A 21,106-nucleotide genomic window follows, 5' to 3' on the forward strand; every position below is an offset into this window, starting at 1 on the left:
AGACTTTTCACGATACCTTGTTATAGTGATCTATAAGGCAGCCGACATCATCATCATCACAGACCCACACCACCCTGGCCACACACAGTCTGAACATTGTAACGTCCAGGTTCAGGAACAGCTTCTTCCCAACAACCATCAGGCGATTAAACACTACAACTGCCAAATAAGTTCCAATATATACGTATCTATTTATATACATGTATGGGCAGCTCAGTGGTGGGTAGTGTCGCTTATTTACAGCGCCAGAGACCCGGGTTCGATCCTGACTACAGGTGCTGTCTGCAGGGAGTTTGTACGTTCTCGCTATGACCATGTGGGTTTTCTCTGGGTGCCCCGGTTTCCTCCCACACTCCACAGACGTGCAGGTCTGTAGGTTAATTGGCTTATGTAAATTGTAAAAATTGTTCCTAGGGTGTGTAGGTTAGTGTACGGGGTGATCACTGGTCGGTACGGACTCGGTGGACTGAAGGACCTGTATCCATGCTGTATCTCTAAAGTCTAATATATGGAACATTTTTGGTTTATTATGGGGTTTAGAGTACTATCATACCAGGACGTCCGAGATGTTCTCATCCTTTAGGGAATGGGGGTTCCCCTCTCCCATCATAGATAAGGCCCTCACTCGTGTATCCTTGGTAGCCCGCAGCTCCGCCCTTGCTCCCCTCCCCCTCCCCCTAGTCGTAACAGGGACAGAGTCCCCCTAGTCCTTGTCTTTCATCCCATCAGCTGTCATATATAGCACATAATCATCTGACATTTTAGTCACCTCCAACGGGATCCCAACACTAGTCACATCTTCCCATCGCCACCCCTTTCCGCCTTCCGCAGAGACTGTTCCCTCCACAACCTCCTGGTTAACTCATCCCTTCCCAAACAACCCTCTTCCCAGGTACCTTCCCCTGCTACGGAGGGTGCAGCTTGCCATTGAGGGAGTGCAGCGTAGGTTTACAAGGTTAATTCCCGGGATGGTGGGACTGTCATATGCTGTCATATGCTGAGAGAATGGAGCAGCTGGGCTTGTACACTGTGGAGTTTAGAAGGATGAGAGGGCATCTCATTGAAACATACAAGATTGTTAAGGGCTTGCACACACTAGAGGCAGGAAACATGTTCCCGATGTTGGGGGAGTCCAGAACCAGGGGCCACAGTTTAAGAATAAGGAGTAAGCCATTTAGAACGGAGACGAGGAAACACTTTTTCTCACAGAGAGCGGTGAGTCTGTGGAATTCTCTGCCTCAGGCAGGTGGAGGCAGGTTCTCTGGATGCTTTCAAGAGAGAGCTAGATAGGGCTCATAAAAATAGCGGAGTCAGGGGATATGGGGAGAAGGCAGGAACGGGGTACTGATTGGGGATGATCAGCCATGATCACATTAAATGGCGGTGCTTGCTCGATGGGCCGAATGGCCTACTCCTGCACCTATTGTCTATTGTCTACCGCAGGAGGTGCAACACCTGTCGCTATACCTCCTCCCTAGACTCTGTCCAGGGACCCAGTCAGTCCTTTCGGGCAAGGCAGAGGTTCACTTGCACCTCCTCCAATCTCATCTACTGTATCCATTGTTCAAGAATTGGACTCTTACACATCGGCGAAACCGAAGGTAGACTGGCCGATTGTTTTGCTGAACACCTTCGCTCACCCAGCCTGAACCTATCTGATATCCCAGTTGCCAAACACTTTAATTCACCTTCTCATTCCCACACTGACCTTTCTGTCCGAGGCCTCCTCCATTGTTAGAGCGAGGCTTAACGCAAATTGGAGGAACAGCATCTCATATTTCGCTTGGGCGAAATTACAACCCAGTGATAGGAATATGGACTTCTCCAACTTTAAGTAACCCTTGCACTCCCTCTCTCTCCGACCCAAGTCGCACCAGCTTCACGCGTTCTCACCCAGCAAACAGCTAACAATGGCCTGTTTCCTTTATCATCATTACATTTTTGCATATCTTTCAATCGCTGCTCTATATCTCTCTACATCATTGTCTACAGTCACAGTTTAAGAATAAGGAGTAGGCCATTTAGGACTGAGGTGAGGAGAAACTTTTTCACCCAGAGAGTTGCGAATCTGTGGAATTCACTGCCGCAGAAGGCAGTGGAGGTCAATTTACTGGATGTTTTCGAGAGAGAGTTAGATTTAGCTCTTAGGGCTAAAGGAATCAAGGGAGGCGTAAAATGCAAGAGTGACTCAGCGGGTGAGGCAGCATCTCTGGAGAGAAGGACTGGGCGATGTTTTGGCAAGCAGGAACGGGGTACTGATTTTAGATGATCATCCATGATCATATTGAATGGCGGTGCTGGCTCGAAGGGCCGAATGGCCTACTCCTACACCTATGTTTCTATGTCTACAGTACATCTCTCGTTTCCGTTTCCCATAACCTGCAGTCGGAAGAAGGGTCTTGACCCGAAACGTCACCCATTCCTTCTCTCCAGAGATGCTACCTGTTCCACTGAGTTACTCCCAGCTTTTTGTGTCTATCTTTTGCTTACATATCTGTTGCGCTGGTAAGAATTTCATTGTTACGTTTCGGGACATATTATATTAAAGCACTTGACTCTTGACATGACAAGATTAAACTAAACTAATCTAAACTAAACGTTCAAGTTCAAGTTCAAGTGAGTTTATTGTCATGTGTCCCTGTATAGAGCAATGAAATTCTTGCTTTGCTTAAGCACACAGAAAATAGTAGGCATTTACTACAAAACAGATAAATGTGTCCATATACCATGATATAAATATATACACACATGAATAAATAAACTGGTAGTGCAAATAACAGAAAGTGGTTGCTAATAATCAGAGTTTTGTCCGAGCCAGGTTTAATAGCCTGATGGCTGAAGGGAAGTAGCTATTCCTGAACGTGCTTTACGAGAGCATACAGGAGCCAAATGTCAGGTGGAACCGGGATCTATAATACCTGTGAAGAGAGGTATGGAAGCCTTTTCACTTGAGCAGCTTAAAACCCAGCGGTATGAATATTGATTTCTCAAATATCAAGTAACCTTTGCATTACCTCTCTCTCCGTCCCTTGCCAACCTTGGTCATCCTGCCAGTTCCACTGTTTGTATCCCTTCGTTCAATAGTTTAATAGTCAATAGTCAGATTTATTCGTCACATACACAATGAAGTGCAGTGAAATGAACTTGTCAGCAGCGGTACAATAAAAATAACACACAATACACAATAAAAAATTTAACACAAAACATCCACCACAGCATTCATCACTGTGGTGGAAGGCACAAAGTTTAGTCAGTCCTCCTCCATTTTACCCCGTAGTTCGGGACCATAAACCTTCGCAGTCGCTGCTGCGTGCGGCCAGATGTACAGGCAAGGTAAGTCCCGAATCGGCGCTTCCCCACCGGAGACCGCGGCTTGAAGATGACGTAGGCCGCAGCTCTTCTCCAGGGATTCCCGGTGAAGAGATGGTAAGTAAGTAAGTCCCCGCCGCACCCGCGGCTAGAGGCACCGCTGACCGGGGCTTCGAGCTGTTGTAAGCCGCAGGCCAGCGGTCGGAGCTATTCTCCTCCGGGGTCCCCAACGAGGGATCCCAGGCTCCGGACGCCGCTCCAGCTGGAATCTCCGCAGACCGCGGCTTCAGGCTGCCACGGGCCAGCGATCGGTGCACTCCCTTCTGGCGACCCCCGGCGAGGGCTCGCCCGCTCCGCGATGAAAGGTCCACGCTGCGCCCGCTGCTGAAGCTCCGGGCCCGTCTCCGGGAAAGGCCGCACCGATCCTTGGTGTTAGGCCGCGAGGGAGGCGACATGGAAAAAGTCGCCCCTCCGTGGAGGAGGCGACCGAAAGCAGATCCCCCCTTACTTCCCTCCCCTCACCACCCCCCACACAAGACACACCGAGAAACATTTGGACATACTAAAAAAAACAAAAAAAGTAGAATTGACTAACACGCTGCTGGCAGGGCAGCTGTCTCTCAGCGCCCTCACCATTATCACCTCATCCACAGCCAACAACAGACCATAGTGGGCTCCCCCCTTTGCTGGGTCATTGGTGCCAGCTCTGATTTGTTCAGCATCTTAACATACCTCTAGTTTCCCTCTACCCTGACTCAGAATGAAGAAGTGTCTCGACCCCGATACGTCACATATTCCTTTTCTCCAGAGTTGCTGCCTGAACCGCTGAGTTCCTCCAGCTTTTTGCGCCTCACACCAGTTAAGAGTTGTCTTGGTGTTAATAAAACATTTTCCAAACTGCAAGCTGTTTATGTATTATCTAGAATGATGTAATGCACGTCTTCATAAAGTTCCATTAGGCTTGATGAATTACAAGACAGCATCCTGTTGAACAGTGGGGACGGCATTAATCTTCTAGCAACGCATCGCTGATGTTGTTTACTCCGACTGGTCAATAGTCAATTTGCAAAGCGTCAGACTGTGACACGAGCAGCCATCTCCTCGTACATGAGATCGCTAGGGCTGTGTTTCCCGGTACACCGTGATTAATCTCAGCTCTAAATCTTCCGTTGAAGTACGTGTCAGGCCATGCGAGAAGGAGGACGTGCTTACCGTGATCAGCTGAACAATGGCTGGCCCTCTGTACTCCACCCTGACGTCTTACAGAGGTGTACAAAACCACGAGGGGATTAGATCAGGTAAACTTGCTCTGCGTAAGGGAATCGAGAACCAAAGGATTTAAGGCGAGGGGGGAAAGATTTCATCGGAATCTGAGGGGTAACTTTTTTCACACGAAGGGTGGTGGGTGTATGGAACGAGCTGCCGCAGGTGGTAGTTGAGGCAGGTACTATCATTTGGACAGGTGCATGAATAGTCTTGCTGAGCTGTACGCAAAAAAAGTATTTCACTGTCCCTTGGTTCGTGTGATAATGCAGAAACCATTGAACCATGGGGATGGGATGTGGAAGCTTTAGAGAGGGTGCAGAGGTTTACCAGAATGCTGCCTGGATTAGAGGGATTAGCTGTAAGGAGAGGATGGACAAACTTGGATTGTGTTCTCTGGAATGTCAGAGGCTGAGGGGAGACCTGATAGTCTGTAAAATTATGTGAGGAATAGTTAGGGTAGACAATCTGAAGAATAGGGTAGCCAGTCTGAAGAAGGGTTTCTGCCCGAAACGTTGCCTATTTCCTTCGCTCCATAGATGCTGCTGCACCCGCCGAGTTTCTCTAGCATTTTTGTGTACCTTAGACAATCAGATCCTTTTCCCCCAGGGTGGAAAGGTCAAAGACTAGAGGGCGTAGCTTTAAGGTGAGAGGGACAACATTTTAAAGAATTTGTGTGGGGCAGGTTTTTTGACACGGAGGGTGGTGAGTGCCTGGAACGCGCTGCCAGGGGTGGTGGTGGAGGCAGATATGATAGTGGGATTTTAGATGGGCTCGTGGATATGCAGAGAATTGGATCATGTGCAGGCAGAGGATATTAATTTAACGGCATCGTGTTCAGCACAGACATTGTGGGCCGAAGGGCCTGTTTCTGTACTATACTGTTCTATGTTCTAAGTGTGTAGAGCATCCCATCTGAAATGGAATGGGTTCAGACTTGGATTGTTATCTCTGGAATGCCGAGGAAGAGCACCATATCTGAGGATGGACGTGCTGGCTCTGGAGAGAGTCCAGAGGAGATTTATGAGAATGATCCCAGGAATGAGGAATAGGTTAACCTATGATGAGCGTTTGACAGCAGTGGGCCTGCACTCACTGGAGTTTAGAAGGATGAGAGGGGGAGCCTCGTTGAAACGTACAGAATAGTGAAAGTCTTGGATAGTGTGGATGTGGACAGGACATTTCCACTAGTGGGAGAGTCAAGGACTAGAGGTCGTAGCCTCAGAATTAAAGGAGGTTCTTTTAGGAAGGAGACGAGGAGGAATTTCTTTAGTCAGAGGGTAGTTAGAGGGTGGTGAATCTGTGGAATTCTTTGCCACAGAAAGTTGTGGAGGACAATTCAGTGTGTATCTATTTAAGGCAGAGATAGATAGATTCTTGATTAGTACAGGATTATGGGGAGAAGGCAGGAGAATGGGGTTAGGAGGGAGTGATAGATCCACCATGATACACTGGTTTAGACTTGATGGGCTGAATGGCCTAATTCTGCTCCTATCACTTATGATCAAGGTCTTGAGGGGAGACCAGATGGAAGTGTACAAAACTACGAGAGGCAGTGATGGAAATTCATGCCCTTCATCCAATGAAGGAGCCAACACCATCAATCTTCTCTGAAACCTCCAACAGGTCCACCTAGAGCCAATAATAAGCTCCAGTGACTCTTGGCAGTGAGTTTGAAACAATCCTCGTCGTGACACTGCACTAAATGACTCAGGTCCTGATGAACAAATTAAATTCCATGGCACTCAAGTTATTAACTCAACAGGAACCCGCTATATAACACTTCCTGGTGCTTGTACGAATAATGTTCTGCTAATCAATTTCCTTACATAAAATGCCTGGAGCCTTTACATGAGTTACTCATGTTTTCCAGCTATTTATTCAGTTTGACAGGTAATTTTATATGACAGATTCCAAAATGTATGTTGAACACAATAGTGGGAAAGATGGTAACACATTAACTGGGAGATGCTTCATGTCCCCGAGGTAAAGTCACATGAACGTTACTTATTTTGTTTCACGCACGTTCGTCTCCATTTTTGATAGTTTTCCATCCGTACGGGCAATATCTTTTCCTCGTCCCCTTCTGAACCGTCCTATTGCAACCAGCGAGCAGTCCTGAACTACTATCTACCTCAGCGGGGACCCTCGATCTTAGACCGGACTTTACTGGCTTTATCTTGCACTAAACGTGATTCCCTTATCGTGTATCTGTACACTGCCAATGGCTCGATTGTAATCATGTATTGTCTTTCTGGTGGCTGGTTAGCAAGCAACGAAGCTTTTCACTGCCCCTTGGTACACGTGACAATAAACTAAACTGAACTGAATCAATGTGTTGGAAGGAACTGCAGATGCTGGTTTACACTGAAGGTGGACATAAAATGCTGGAGTAACAGCAGCATCTCTGGATTGAAGGAATGGGTGACATTTCGGGTCGAGACCCTTCTTCAGACTGAGACTTAGTCTGAAGAAAGGTCTCGACCCGAAACATCACCCATTGCTTCTATCCAGAGATGCTGCCTGACCCCACTGTTACTCCAGCATTTTGTGTCTATCTGAACTGAATCAATTTTCTCTCCCTTGCTTTGCAGCTCTGCTTTCCAATCCAGAAGTTGGCTCCAGGAATCCAGCTGGCTCAGTCTCAGGGAGACAAAGGAACTGGTGGGGAGAAGGTGATGATATCTCCTACAAACACCATGAACCTTCTCAGTGTCAGCAAAGTCCCAGCCAACATGTTTAGTTTAGTTTAGTTCAGATAGACACAAAGGCTGGAGTAACTCAGCGGGTCAGGCAGCACCTCTGGAGAAAAGGAATGGGCGATGTTTCGGGTCGAGACCCTTCTTCAGACTTGAGAGAGGAGAACTTCTTCAAAGTAGGCAAACGGTATCTTGAGGAGACTTTGTCGTGGAGCAAACAAAATGTGTAGGAATGAACTGCCGATGCTGGTTTGCACCGAATATAGACACAAAAATCTGGAGTAAATCAGTGGGTCGGGCAGTACCTCTGGAGAAAAGAAATAGGTGACGTTTTGGGTCAAGGCCCTTCTTCAGAGTTTAGTTTATTGTCACATGTACCGAGGTACAGTGAAAAGCTTTTTGTTGTGTGCTATCCAGTCAGCAGTATGACAATACATGATTGCAATCAGGCTGTCCACAGTGTATAGATACAGGATAAAGGGAATACTGTTTAGTGCAAGATAAAGTCCGATTAACCATAGTCCGAGGGTCTCCCATGATGCAGATGGAAGGTCAGGACCGCTCTCTAGTTGTTGATAGGATGGTTCAGTTGCCTGATAACAGCTGGGAAGAAGCTGTCCCCTGAATCTGGAGGTGTGCCTTTTCTCCTGATGTGAGGGAAGAGAAGAGGGAGTGACCGGGGTGAGAGCGGTCCTTGATTGTGCCGGTGGCCTTGCCGAGGCAGCGTGAAGTGTAGATGGAGTCAGCAGAAGGGAGGTCGGTTTGTGCGATGGTCTGGGCTGTGTCCAAAATTCTCTGCAATTTCTTGCGGTCTTTTGTTGGAGCTGTTCCCAAACCAGGCTGTGATGCATCCCGATAATGCTGCTGTCCGCAGCGCATCTGTAGTATGGTATTCACCCCACATCATTACTGCAATACTAATGTATAGTATTGACGTGTGGGTGGGTGCCGGAGGTCGGTCGAGGACATGCTGCCGAGAACAAAGAGGGAACCGGTGGGGGCGAGGGGGGAGGGGGGGGAGGGGGGCACCAAGAACAAAGTGGGACCATTGGACACTATAACGAACACTTTGTAACAAGAAGGGTTTCGGCCCGAAACGTTGCCTATTTCCTTCGCTCCATAGATGCTGCTGCCCTCGCTGAGTTTCTCCAGCATTTTTGTGTACTTTGTAACAATCGCTGCCCTATACGTGGCGACTCTTTGCATACTTTGTGTGTGGTTTGCAAAACAAAGAATTTCACTGTGATATTCCACACCTGATAATAACGTATCAATCAATCACGTTTTTATTTTCACTGCAGCGAGTGAGTGTAACAAAGGAATTCTCACCGTGATGATAAAGTACCGCTGAACCATTTCCCCACGCCTGAAAGCAGTTGTAGATCACAAAGATGGATCCAGGTACTTTCAGCAGGGCTGACACTGGGCTTTAACAGATTGGCTAACTGTCATACGACGTAGAACAGAACAGTGCTACAGAACAGTGTGAATTTCCCTCACCTGTGTCCACATATCACCTCAGAAAGATTTTTTTTTTAAAGCTGGAGTAACTCAGCGCGACAGACAGCATCTCTGGAGAGAAAGAATGGGTGACTATTCAGGTCGAGACCCTTCTTCAGAGATGCTGCTTGACCCGCTGAGTTATCCCAGCTTGTTGTGTCTATCTTCGGTTTAAACCAGCATCTGCAGTTCCTTCCACCTATTGCCTCAGTTCAGTTCAATTTAGTTGATTGTTACGTGTACCGAGGTACAGTAAAAATCTTTTGTTGCGTGCTAACCAGTCAGCGGAAAGACATTATGTAATTGTACGTGATACCTGCCAGACTTTGTCCTGTCCCTCTTCTCTTCCACTTCTTTTCACCTCCCCATCCCTACAAGCAGTCTGAAGAAGCACCTCGACCCAAAACATCACCTATCCATGCTCTCCACAGATGCTATATATTGAGTAGACACACAGAGTCTCTTCCCCAGAGTAGGGGAATCGAGAACCAAGGACATAGGTTTAAGGTGAGGGGGGGGGGGGGTGAAGATTTAATAGGAACCTGAGGGGCAACCTTTTCACACAGAGGGTGATGGGTGTATGGAACAAGCTGCCAGAGGAGGTAGTTGAGGCAGGTGTTATCGCAACTTTTGAGAAACATTTAGACAGTTACATTGAGAGGATGGAGGGATATGGGCCAAACGCAGGCAGGTGGGACTAGTGTAGATGGGGCATGTTGTTCGGTGTGGGCAAGTTGGGCCGAAGGGCCTGTTTCCACGCTGTATGACTCTATGACTCCATCACTCCATTGCCACAGAGGGCTGCGGAGGCCAAGTCAGTGGATATTTTTAAGGCAGAGATAGACAAATTCTTGATTAGAACGGGTGTCAAGGTTTATGGGGAGAAGGAAGGAAAATGAGGCAGAGATCAGCCATGATTGAATTAGGCCATTTGAATAGGAATTAGGCCATTTGGCTCGATGGGCCAAATGGCCTAATTGTACTCCTATAACTTGTGAACCTGTGACTCTATGCTGCCTGAGCCACTCAGTTACTCCAGCACTTTGTGTCTTTATCTTAGCCTGTCTAATGTTTCAGGTGTTGGAGGCTTCGAAGATTGTTGCATCGAGAAGGAAGGCGACTGAAACTATCGGACAGACTGACAAACAAAGCCATTTATCTTGCGTTATTAACCCCTGTGACGCCACCTTGTTATTCCTCCTCAGCGTAAATCTCACATCTGTCTTCTCAGATATCACATCTTGACACATGCTGTTGGGAGATTAGGGATTCAAACTGCTCTCCCCACCCCCCCCCCCCACCCCCCAGCTTTCTCACACATACATTGCCACATCCTCAAGTCCAAATCACCTTCCCTCCAGGATTTGTGACCTAGAATTGCTTGCAAACAACAGCTTGGAACGCAGGAGGATGAGGGCTGATCTTATATATGAAGTGTCAAAACAGCTGATCATTCTGGAGCTGACAGTTCCCTGGGAAGAGCGTATTGAAGAGGCTAACGAGAGGAAACGCGCAAAGTACCAGGAACTGGTGGAGATGTGCCAGGACAGCAGCTGGAAGACATACTATGAGCCTCTACAGCCCAGAGGTTGGCTGTAGAGGCTTTGCAGGACGCTCACTCAACCAGTTGGGGATTACGGGGCTGGCAAAGAAGAGGGCCATTCAATCTGTAAGCAAAGCTGCAGAGAAAGCCACTAGGATTTGGATTAAGAGGGCTGATCCGTGGGCGGTTGCTGCTGGGATGCAGGTCGGGGCTTGACCAACCCCGGCTGGGTCGCCTGGGCGAGGGTGTCTGATGTTGTGAGACCTGAAACACCCGATGACCCCAGGTAACATCATCACTGAGGATGCATCCCAGCACATCTAGAAGCTGTATCTTTCACACATAGAGGTGTATGAAATCATGAGAGGAATATATCAGGTAAACGCATTCAGAAAGAATTCAGACCCCTTCACCTTTTGTTATGTTACAGCCTTATTCTAAAATGGATTCAATTAATTTTTTTAAATCATTAAACTACACACAATACCTCATAATAAAAAAGCGATAACAGAAATTTTTGGAAAGTAATTAAAAATAAATAACTGAAATATCACATTGACATAAGTATTCAGACCCTTTGCAATGACACTCAAAATTGAGCTTAGGTGCATCCTGTTTTCATTGATTATCCTTGAGATGTTTCCACAACTTGATTGGAGTCCACCAGTGGTAAATTAAATTGATTGGACATGATTTGGAAAGGCACACACCTGTCTATATAAGGTCCCACAGTTGACAGTGCGTGTCAGGGCAAAAACCAAGCTATGAAGATGAAGGAATTGTCCGTAGACCTCCAAGGCAGGATTGTGTCTAGACACAGTTCTGGGGAAGGATATAAAACAATTTCTGCAGCATTGCAGGTCCCGAAGAGCACAGTGGCCTCCGTCATACTTAAATGGAAACATTTTGTAACCACCAGGCCTCTTCATAGAGCTAGCCGCCCGGCCAAACTGAGCAATTGGGGGAGAAGGGCCTTGGTCAGGGAGGTGACCAAGAACCCGATGGTCACTCTGACAGAGCTCCAGAGTTCCTCTGTGGAGAAGGGAGAACCTTCCAGAAGGACAACTATATCTGCAGCACTCCACCAATCAGGCCTTTATGGTAGAGTGGTCAGATGGAAGCCACTCCTCAGTAAAAGGCACATGACAGCCCACTTGGAGTTTGCCAAAAGGCACCTAAACAAGATTCTCTGGTCTGATGAAACCAAGATTGAACTCTTTGGCCTGAATGGCAAGCATCACATCTGGAGGAAACCAGGTACCGCTCATCACCTGACCAACTATACCTATGGTGAAGCATGGTGGTGGCAGCATCATGCTGTGGGGATGTTTTTCAGCAGCAGGAACTGGGAGACTAGTCAGGATCGAGGGAAAGATGAATGGAGCAAAGTACAGAGAGATCCTTGATGAAAACCTGCACTAGAGCATTCAGGACCTCAGACTGGGGCGGAGGTTCACCTTCCAACAGGACAACGACCCTAAGCACACATCCAAGACAACGCAGGAGTGGCTTTGTGACAAGTCTGTGAATGTCCTTGAGTGGCCCAGCCAAAGCCCGGACTTGAACCCGATTGAACATCTCCGGAGGGACCTGAAAATAGCTGTGCATCGACACTCCCCATACAACCTGACAGAGCTTGAGAGGATCTGCAGAGAAGAATGGGAGAAATTACCCAAATACAGCTGTGCCAAGCTTGTAGCGTCATACCCAAGAGGACTTGAGGCTGTAATTGCAGCCAAAGGTGCCTCAACAAAGTACTGAGTAAAGGGTCTGAATACTTCTGTAAATGTGATATTTCAGTTATTTCTTTTAAATTATTTTGCAAACATTTCTAAACGCCTGTTTTTGCTTTTTTATTATGGGGTATTGTGTGTAGATTGATGATTTAAAAAAAATGAATTTAATCCATTTTAGAATAAGGCTGTAATGTAACAAAATGTGGAAAAAGTGAAGTGGTCTGAATACTCTCTGAATGCACTGTATGTCTTTTGCCCAGAAATATGGAAATCGAGAACCAGAGGACATAGGTTTAAGGAAGAATTAATAGGAACCTGCGGGGTAACCTTTTTACATAAAGGCAGTGGGTCTATGAAAGGAGCTGCTGTAAGAGGTAGTTGAGGCAGGCACTATCACAAAGTTTAAGAAACATTTGGACAGGTACATGGATAGGACAGGTTTAGAGGAATATGGGCCAAACAAAGACAGGCTGGACTATGTAGACGGGGCATATAAGTCAGTGCGGACATGTTCGGCACAAGGGTCTGTTTTCATGCTGTAAGACTCAGGACAATTTCATTGTCCTATCTGGGACACATGACAATAAACTCTCGTGACTTCTTGGCCTACAGCTCAGGCCCTCGAGTCCTGGCAACTTGTCGGCAGCCTTTTTGAGGCAGCACATCCTGTAGATCCCTTCGATGGTGAGGAGGTCAGTATCCGTGATGGACCGAGCAGTGTCACCTCTCTCTGTGTAGGTGGGACTAGTAGAGAGGGACATGTTGGTCGGTATGAGCATGTTGAGCTGAAGGGCCTGTTTCCATGCTGTACCTCTAAACTAAACTAAAATGTCCACTCACCCTACCTATGCCTCTCATAAGTTTATATACTTTCACAATTCCCTGCAACCTCTGACGTTCCACGGAAATCAATCCATGTCTGCCCAACTTCTCCTTATAGCTCACACCCTCTAATCCAGGCAGCATTCTGGTAAAGAGAGGCACAAATGCTAGAGTAACTCAGCGAGTCAGGCAGCATCTCTGGAGAAAAATAATAGTTAATATTTTGGGTTGGAACCAAAAAATCACCTCGTCCCCAGCCAACAATGGGCTATTATGGGCTCCACCCTTCCTTGGTCATCTGTTGCTGGCCCTGCTTTGTTCTGGCCTTTCCCCACCTCCAGTTCCCTCTCCTCCTCGACTTTCAGTCTGAAGGAGAGTTCCGACCTGAAACGCCACCTATTCCTTTTCTCCGGAGATGTTGCCTGACCCGCTGATTTACTCCAGCACTTTGTGTCCATCTTCAGCATTCTGGAAAACCTCTTCTGCGCTCTCTCGAGAGAGAGCCTCCCCGTCCTTCCTGCACTGGGAACATGGATGCGTTACTCTAAATGCGGCCTGGCCAAATGGGTGAGTGTGGATTCACCACCATGGCTGAGCACAAGCAGGCTGGGAGGTAATTATTCATTCGAAGGTTAAGGTCGTCTAAGGGTCATTCATCTCAAATGTCGTCAGCTCCCTAATAGGCTGTGTATCAGCTTAGTGACAGGCCACACTGTCACCGTGGTGGTGCGGGCTGGCTTAAACATGCAATCTGTTCCCTTAATAAGGGAAGCCCGCCTGTGTGGTGGGCTGATTGATGACAAATGATTTAAATTGTTCATTGTGAGCCTGACGTCCAGATGATGGCACTAATGAGCCCGCCTCCGCAAGATGTTGGCTGTCAAGGTACTTGTTCTGAGCTGTGCCCCGTATTCCATGCTCTCGCCTCACTGATACCATCGGAAAGAAGGTCCAGGAGCACGAGAACCGTGACCTCCAGGTTCAAGAACGGCATCTTCCCAGCAACCAGCAGGCTCATGAACACTGCAAGCATTTCTTTAGCCAGAGAGTGGCGAATCTGTGGAATTAATTGCCACAGACGACAGTGGAGGCCAAGTCATTGGGTATTTTTAAAGCGGAGATTATTGATTAGTAAGGGTGTGAAAGTTACGTGAGAAGGCAGGATAATGGGGTTGAGAAGGAAAGATAGATCACCCATGATTGTATGGTAGAGCAGACTTGATGGGCCAAATGGCCTAATTCTGCTCCGGGTGTCTTATAAACTTATAAACACCAACTAAACTATGAACTAAGGACTATCTTTGGTAGCACTAAGGAGTAATGGCCCTGTCCTACTTAGGCGATTTTTTAGGCAATTGAATTGTCTTACTTTGTTGTAACATGTCGAGGGTGGACATAGGTTGTCGTAGATATGGTCGTAGGTGGACGCCAGTTGTCGGTAGCTTGATGTCGGCTAGGAGGTTGGTGTTGTAGACATTGTCGTAGACATTGTCGTAGTGGGGGGGGGGGGGGGGGGGGTCCTGTCGACAGCTTTTCAGCAACCTACTACGAGTATGGCAGTCGCCGAAAAAAATCACCTAAGTGTGACAGGTATTTAAGGGTTCTTTGCAGTAATATTGGAGTTATTGATTTAGTGAATTCTCATTTTTGCTGATCATATATATTGTACTTGCAGGCCTGTTATGCTGATGTAAGTAAGAATTTAATTGTTCGGTACATATGACAATGAATAGAAATATGGATATGGGACAAATGCGGGCAGGTGGGACTAGTGTAGATGGGACATGTTGGTCGATGTGGGCAAATCAGGCCGAAGGGCCTGTTTCCACGCTGTATCACTATGACTCTTGACTCTTGATAGGTGACTGGTGTTCAGTGGCTGGAACGTTTAGTTTAGTTTAGTCTATTGTCACGAGTCAGTGAAAAGCTTTTGTTATGTGCCTTCCGGTCAGCGGAAAGACAATACAAGATTACAATCAAGCCGTCCAGTGTACAGATACAGGATAAAGGGAATAATGTTTAGTGCAAGGTAAGGTCCGATTAAAGATAGTCCGAGGGTCTCCAATGAAATAGATGGGAGGTTAGGATCGCTCCAAAGCTGTTGATAGAATGGGCGGGAAGGAACTGCAGATGCAGGTTTACACCGAAGATAGACACCAAATGCTGAAGTAACTCAGCAGGTCAGGCAGCATCTCTGGAGAAAAGGAATTGGTGGCTCTTTGGGTCGAGGCCCTTCTTCAGACTGAGAGTCAGAGGATAGAGAAACTAGAGGTGTGGAAAGGTAGTCAGAACAAACCAGAGCCGGCACTGATGACCAAGGAATGGTGGAGCTGACAATGTCCCATTGTTTTCCTTGTTTTATTCCTTGGACACAGGAGGCTGAGGGGTGATCTTGTAGAGGTGTATAAAATCATGAGGGGAATAGATAGTGGATGCACCAGTCTTTTACCTCCAGAGTAAGGGATCTTATCTCTAGTTCTTAAGATTATTTAAGATGAGAGGGAAAATATTTAACATAGACCTGAGAGGCAATACAGAGGGTGGTGGGGATATGGGACAACAGGAGAGGGTAGAAACATAGAAAATAGGTGTAGGAGGAGGCCATTCGGCCCTTCTAGCCAGCACCGCAAATTCAATATAATCATGTACCCCTGCTTTCCTGCTTTTTCCCCATATCCCCTGATTCCTTTAGCCCTAAGAGCTAAATCTAATTCTCTCATGAGAAGGAGGAATGACCAGGGTGTGAGTGATCCTTGATTATGTTGGCTGCCTTCCTGAGGAAGCGTGAAGTGTAGATAGTGGCACAGTAGCGCAGCGGTAGAGTTGCTGCCTTACAGCGCGAGGGACCCGGGTTCGATCCTGACCACGGGTGCTGTCTGTACGGAGTCTGTACGCTCTCCCTGTGGTCACATGGGTGTTCTCCGGGTACTCTGATTTCCTCCCACATCCCAAAGACCTGCCTGTTTGTAGGTTAATTGGCTTCTGTAAATTGTAACTTGTCCCCAGTGTGTAGGATAGAGCTAGTGAGCTGGGGTGACTGCTGGTCGGCGTGGACTCAGTAGGCCAAAGGGGCCTGTATTTCTAAAGTCTAAAGCAAAGAGTTGATGGGTGGGGAGTCTGGTCTGTGTGATGGACTGGGTTACATCCACAACTCTCTGCCATATCTTGTGGTCTTGGGCAGAGCTATTCCAAAATCAGGTTGTGATGCATCCTAACAGTATGCTTCCTATGGTCCTACCATTCGTGTGTTTTAATAGAAGTTCAGAGGATTCAGACAAATAACTATCTAAAAAGGGTCTCGACCCAAAACGTAACCTATTCCTTTTCTCTAGAGATGTTGCTTGGCCCGCTGAGTTACTCCAGCTTTTTGTATCTACCGTCGGTTTAAACCAGCATCCGCAGTTCCTTCTCCCACAAACAACAATCTGTACCCATTTCCCATTGTCTCCCCAAAACGACCTGCCCTTTGGTGGAGACAAGACCATATTAACCCATCACTGACTGCCTTGGAGTGAATGCCTCACACTGTAATGACTCTTTGACTCTCAATGACTAACTTGTAGCACCATAAGGGATCCACACCACCCTGGCCACACTTTCATTTCACTTCCGCCTTCGCAAAGAAGGTGCAACATAGGTTTAAGGTGAGAGGGGAAAGATTTAATAGGAATCTGAGGGGCATCTTTTTCCACACAGAGGATGGTGGGTATATGGAATGAGCTGCTGGAGGAGATGGTTGAGGCTGGGACAATAACAATATTTAAAAGACACGTGGATGGGTACATAGAAACATAGAAAATAGGTACAGGAGTAGGCCATTCGGCCCTTCGAGCCTGCACCGCCATTCGATATGATCATGGCTGATCATCCAACTCAGTATCCCATCCCTGCCTTCTCTCCATACCCCCTGATCCCTTTAGCCACAAGGGCCACATCTAACTCCCTCTTAAATATAGCTAATGAACTGGCCTCAACTACATTCTGTGGCAGAGAATTCCACAGATTCACCACTCTGTGTGTGAATTATTTTTTTTCTCATCTCGGTCTTAAAAGACTTCCTTCCCCCTTATCCTCAAATTGTGACCCCTTGTTCTGGACTTCCCCAACATCGGGAACATGGATAGGAAAGGTTTGTAGGGAAATAGACAATAGGTGCAGGAGTATGCCCTTCGAACCACCACCGCCATTCAATGTGATCATGGCTGATCATCCCCAATCTGTGCCCCATTCCTGCCTTCTCCCCATAATGGGCCAAACCTGGGCAAACTGGTGTAGATGAGCCATCTTGAGTTGGGCCAAAGGGCCTGTTTTCATGCTGTATGTATGACTCTAAAGTCCTTACGAATGGGGAAACATTTCTCGCATCAAAGTCTGCTCCCCCAGCGAGACAACAAAGGTTATGAAAACATCCCAGCGAGCGCTTCAATATACATAATATTGATTTACCAATCGCGGATGCATTAAATGCTCATTAAGGAAATGAATGAGCGGAATCAGGAGGAACACCTCTCCACCGTTCCATCCTTCAGCTAATGGAGATAATCATTCACATCATTGATTGGGCCATGTCACCAAATTTATCAAAATTGTTCATACATTCAAAACATCTTTGATCCATTTCAAAGGTCAAACAGACAGTGTCCAAGAAAAATGAATTGCTAGGAAAATGACCATTTAATGGTTTTCTTTAACAGTTTGTTACGGCAGGATACAGATGAGAGTTGAGGATCAAAGTGAATTTGATTCTAAACCACCTCTTATACTTTCGTTAATGTGTTGCATATCAAGGGCACTTGCGGGGCAAGACTGTTATGAGATGATATCTCTTTCATAATCATAAACTATAACTTTATGATGGCCTGTCATTTAGTGGAAGCATCGGCCTTATTTCCATTCATTTTTAAAATGTGTTTGTGCTTGATTTGACAATGCCAGCCTAAATCGGTGCAGGCACTGGTTTATTATTGCCATGTGCACATTGAAAGGCTTTGTTCGTATGCAATCCAGGCAATTCACCCCGTACACGAGTGCAATGAAGCCACACACAAATAAAACAGATAGTGCAATGAGAAAATGAGCCAAGATCATATTGAATAGTGGTGCTGGCTTGAAGGACCAAATGGCCTACTCCTGCACCTATTTTCTATGTTTCCATGTTTCTATATAAAATACCAGTGTTGAAACAGAGAGTTTACACGTTCTAACTGTGACCGCATGGACTCAGTGGACCTAACAGGCCCTTTGGCCCACCGGTGGCATGTGGGCTCATCGGTTAATTGGCCCTCTGTAAATTGCCCCCCTAGTGTGTCAGGTGTGGATGAGAAAGTGGGATAACATAGAACTGGTGTGAATGGGTGATCGATGGTCAGTGTGGACTTGGTGGGCCAAAGGGCCTGTTTCCGTGCTGTATCTTTTAAACTAAAATGCATAATGGTCATCCTGTGGGCGTCAAATGCTCTCCCGACACTTCTTCCCGCCAAACATCAGACGCTGGAACACCACACAACACCAACCTCAGCAACTAACTCTGCGACCACATGGGTTTCCTCCGGGTGCTCCGGTTTCCTCCCACATCCCAAAAACGTGCGGGTTTGTAGGTTTATTCTGTAAATTGCCCCTCGTGTGTAGGGAGTGGATGAGAAAATGGGGTAGCGTAGAATTAGTGTGAACGGGTGATCGATGGTCGCCGTGGACCTAAGAGCTAGTTTCCATCCAGCATCTCTAAACTAAACTCAAACTATAAATCTTTATAACCGGATAAATAACTTTGAAAAGAGCTTTGTACTCTGGGTTGGTGAGTCATTCCTAGTTTGTCTTGCTATTCAAGTTGGTTTAAGTTTAGATTAAATATACAGCGTGGAATCAGGCCCTTTGGCCCATTGAGTCCATGCCGTCATCTATCACACGTTCACACTAGTTCTATGTTATCCCAATATCACATCTACTCCCCGCACACTAGGGGGTAATTTACAGTGGGCCAATTAACCTACAAATCTGCATGCGTGCATGATATAATATAAACACATTCTTACCCTAAAGCGGACCTTTCCGTTGAGGCTGGCCTGCAGGTAGAAGCGGTGCGGTCCCATCCAGTTGCCGTAGACAATGTCCACCTTCCCGTCCCGGTTAAAGTCCGCCAACGCCAGCCCACGGCCGTGCTGCTGAGGATCGTCAATCCCTGGAAGGCAACAGGTCACACTGGCGTACAGTCCACACCAGGGCGGCACAGTGGTGCAGTGGTAGAGTTACTGCCTTACAGCACCAAAGACCCTGGTTCGATCCTGACTACGTGACCTGTCTGTATGGAGTTTGCACGTTCTCCCTGTGACCACGTGGGTCTCCTCCGGGCGCTACGGTTCCCTCCCACACTCCGAAGACCTGCTGGCTTGTATGTTAATTGGCCCCTGTAAATTGTTCCTAGTGTGTAGGATAGAACGAGTGTATGGGTGCATCGTTGGTCGGCATTGATTCAGGGGGCCGAAGGGCCTTATTTCCATGCTATAACTCTAAACTAAACTAAACTAAGCTACCTGCCACCTTCTGCAGTGGGAAGAGTTAACAATGGGGCTCCTTTGCAATGGACATAGCAATTTGCAATAGAAAGCACGGAAACAAGCCCTTTATACCCATCCATGCCAACCAAGATGCCCCGTCTACACTAGTTTTTGGTCCATATCTCTTTCCTATCCGCGTAACTGTCCAAATGTCTTTTAAATGTTGTTTTAGCACCCGCTTCAACCACCTCCTCTGGCAGCTCGTTCCATACACCCTCTGTGTGAAAATGGCAGCTAAATCATCTTCCTCATCATCTTTACAGGACTTTGGTTAGGCCGCATTTGGAATATTGCGTGCAGTTCTGGTTGCCCCATTGTAGGAAGGATGTGGAAGCTTTGGAGAGGCTGCAGAGGAGGTTTACCAGACTGCTGCATGGATTAAGGGGTATTAGCTGGAGGGAGAGGTTGAACAGATTTGGATTGTTTACTCTGGAATGGTGGAGGTTGAGGGGAGACCTGATAGAAGTATGTAACTAACTTACGCCTACTGGAATCAAGGGATATGGGGAGAAAGCAAGGAACGCTGTACTGATTGTGGATGATCAGCCATGATCATATTGAATGACGATGCTGGCTTGAGGGATCGAATGGCCTACTCCTGCACCTATTTTCTCTGTTTCTATAAAATTAGGCGAGGCATAGATAGGGTAGACAGTCAGAATCTTTTTCCCAAGATGGAAATATCAAATACTAGAGTGCATAGGTATAAGGTGAGAGGGACAAAGTTTAAAGGAGATGAGCGAGGCAAGTTTTTTTATACAGAGGGGGGTGGGTGCCTGGAATGCACTGCCAGGGGTGGTGGTGGAGGCAGATACAATAGTGGCATTTAAGATGCTTTTGGATAGGCACATGGATATGCAGGGAATGGAGGGATATTGATTAGGTGTAGGTAGCTAAGACTTGGCATCATGTGTGGCACAAACATTGTGGGCTGAAGGGCCTGTTCTTGTGCTGAACTGTTCTGTGTTCTAAGTTCATAGAGTCATACAGCACGAAGGCAAGCCCTTTGGCTCGACATGTAAATGTCAACCCAAGTATCTTCTTGGGCTTATACCACATGCCTGCATTTTCTCCACGTCTCTCCAAACTTTTCCTATCCCCGCACCTGTCCAAATATCAAATTAGATTAATTTTGGCATGTTTAGCATGGGCAGAGTGGGCCGAAGGGCCTGTTCCTGGGCTGTACTGGTCCATGCTCCACGTAACTGGTGGAATGGGGCAATTGTTCCATCAGGCATTTAGTGCGGCACAGTGGTGCAGCGGTAGAGTTGCTGCCTCACAGCCCCGGGTTTGATCCTGACTACGGATGCTGTCTGTGTGGAGTTTGTACGTCCTCTCTGTGACCTGCGTGGGTTTTCCCTGGGATCTCCGTTTTTCTCCCACATTCCAAAGATGCACAGGTTTGTCAGCTAATTGGCTTCGGTAAAATTGTAAATTGTCCCTAGTGTTGTAGGATAGTGCTAGTGTACGGATTGATCACTGGTCGGCGCGGACTCGGTGGGCCCAAGGGTCCGTTTCCACGCTGTATCTCTAAACGAAACTAAACTAATCTAGAGGAGTGTAGGAAGGAACTGCAGATGCTGGTTTACACCGATGATAGACACAAAATGCTGGAGTAACTCAGCGGGACAGGCAGAAGAGCCTCATTTGGTCGGGACAAGCAGTTTGGTCAAGCGTATA

At 47.0% G+C, this 21,106-nt stretch overlaps 1 protein-coding gene across 1 annotated transcript in view; it reads right to left on the reverse strand.

The window, feature by feature from the left end:
• Positions 1 to 21,106, reverse strand: part of crtac1 (cartilage acidic protein 1) — a 140,376-nt gene that overhangs the window by 38,603 nt on the left and 80,667 nt on the right. Inside the window, exon 7 of the mRNA XM_033034149.1 lies at positions 18,905 to 19,050. Coding sequence (XP_032890040.1) covers positions 18,905 to 19,050 — 146 coding nt within the window. The remainder of the gene's footprint in view (positions 1 to 18,904; positions 19,051 to 21,106) is intronic.

The sequence above is a fragment of the Amblyraja radiata genome, chromosome 15 (genome assembly GCF_010909765.2).
Source record: "Amblyraja radiata isolate CabotCenter1 chromosome 15, sAmbRad1.1.pri, whole genome shotgun sequence".
NCBI classification, from domain to species: Eukaryota; Metazoa; Chordata; class Chondrichthyes; order Rajiformes; family Rajidae; genus Amblyraja; species Amblyraja radiata.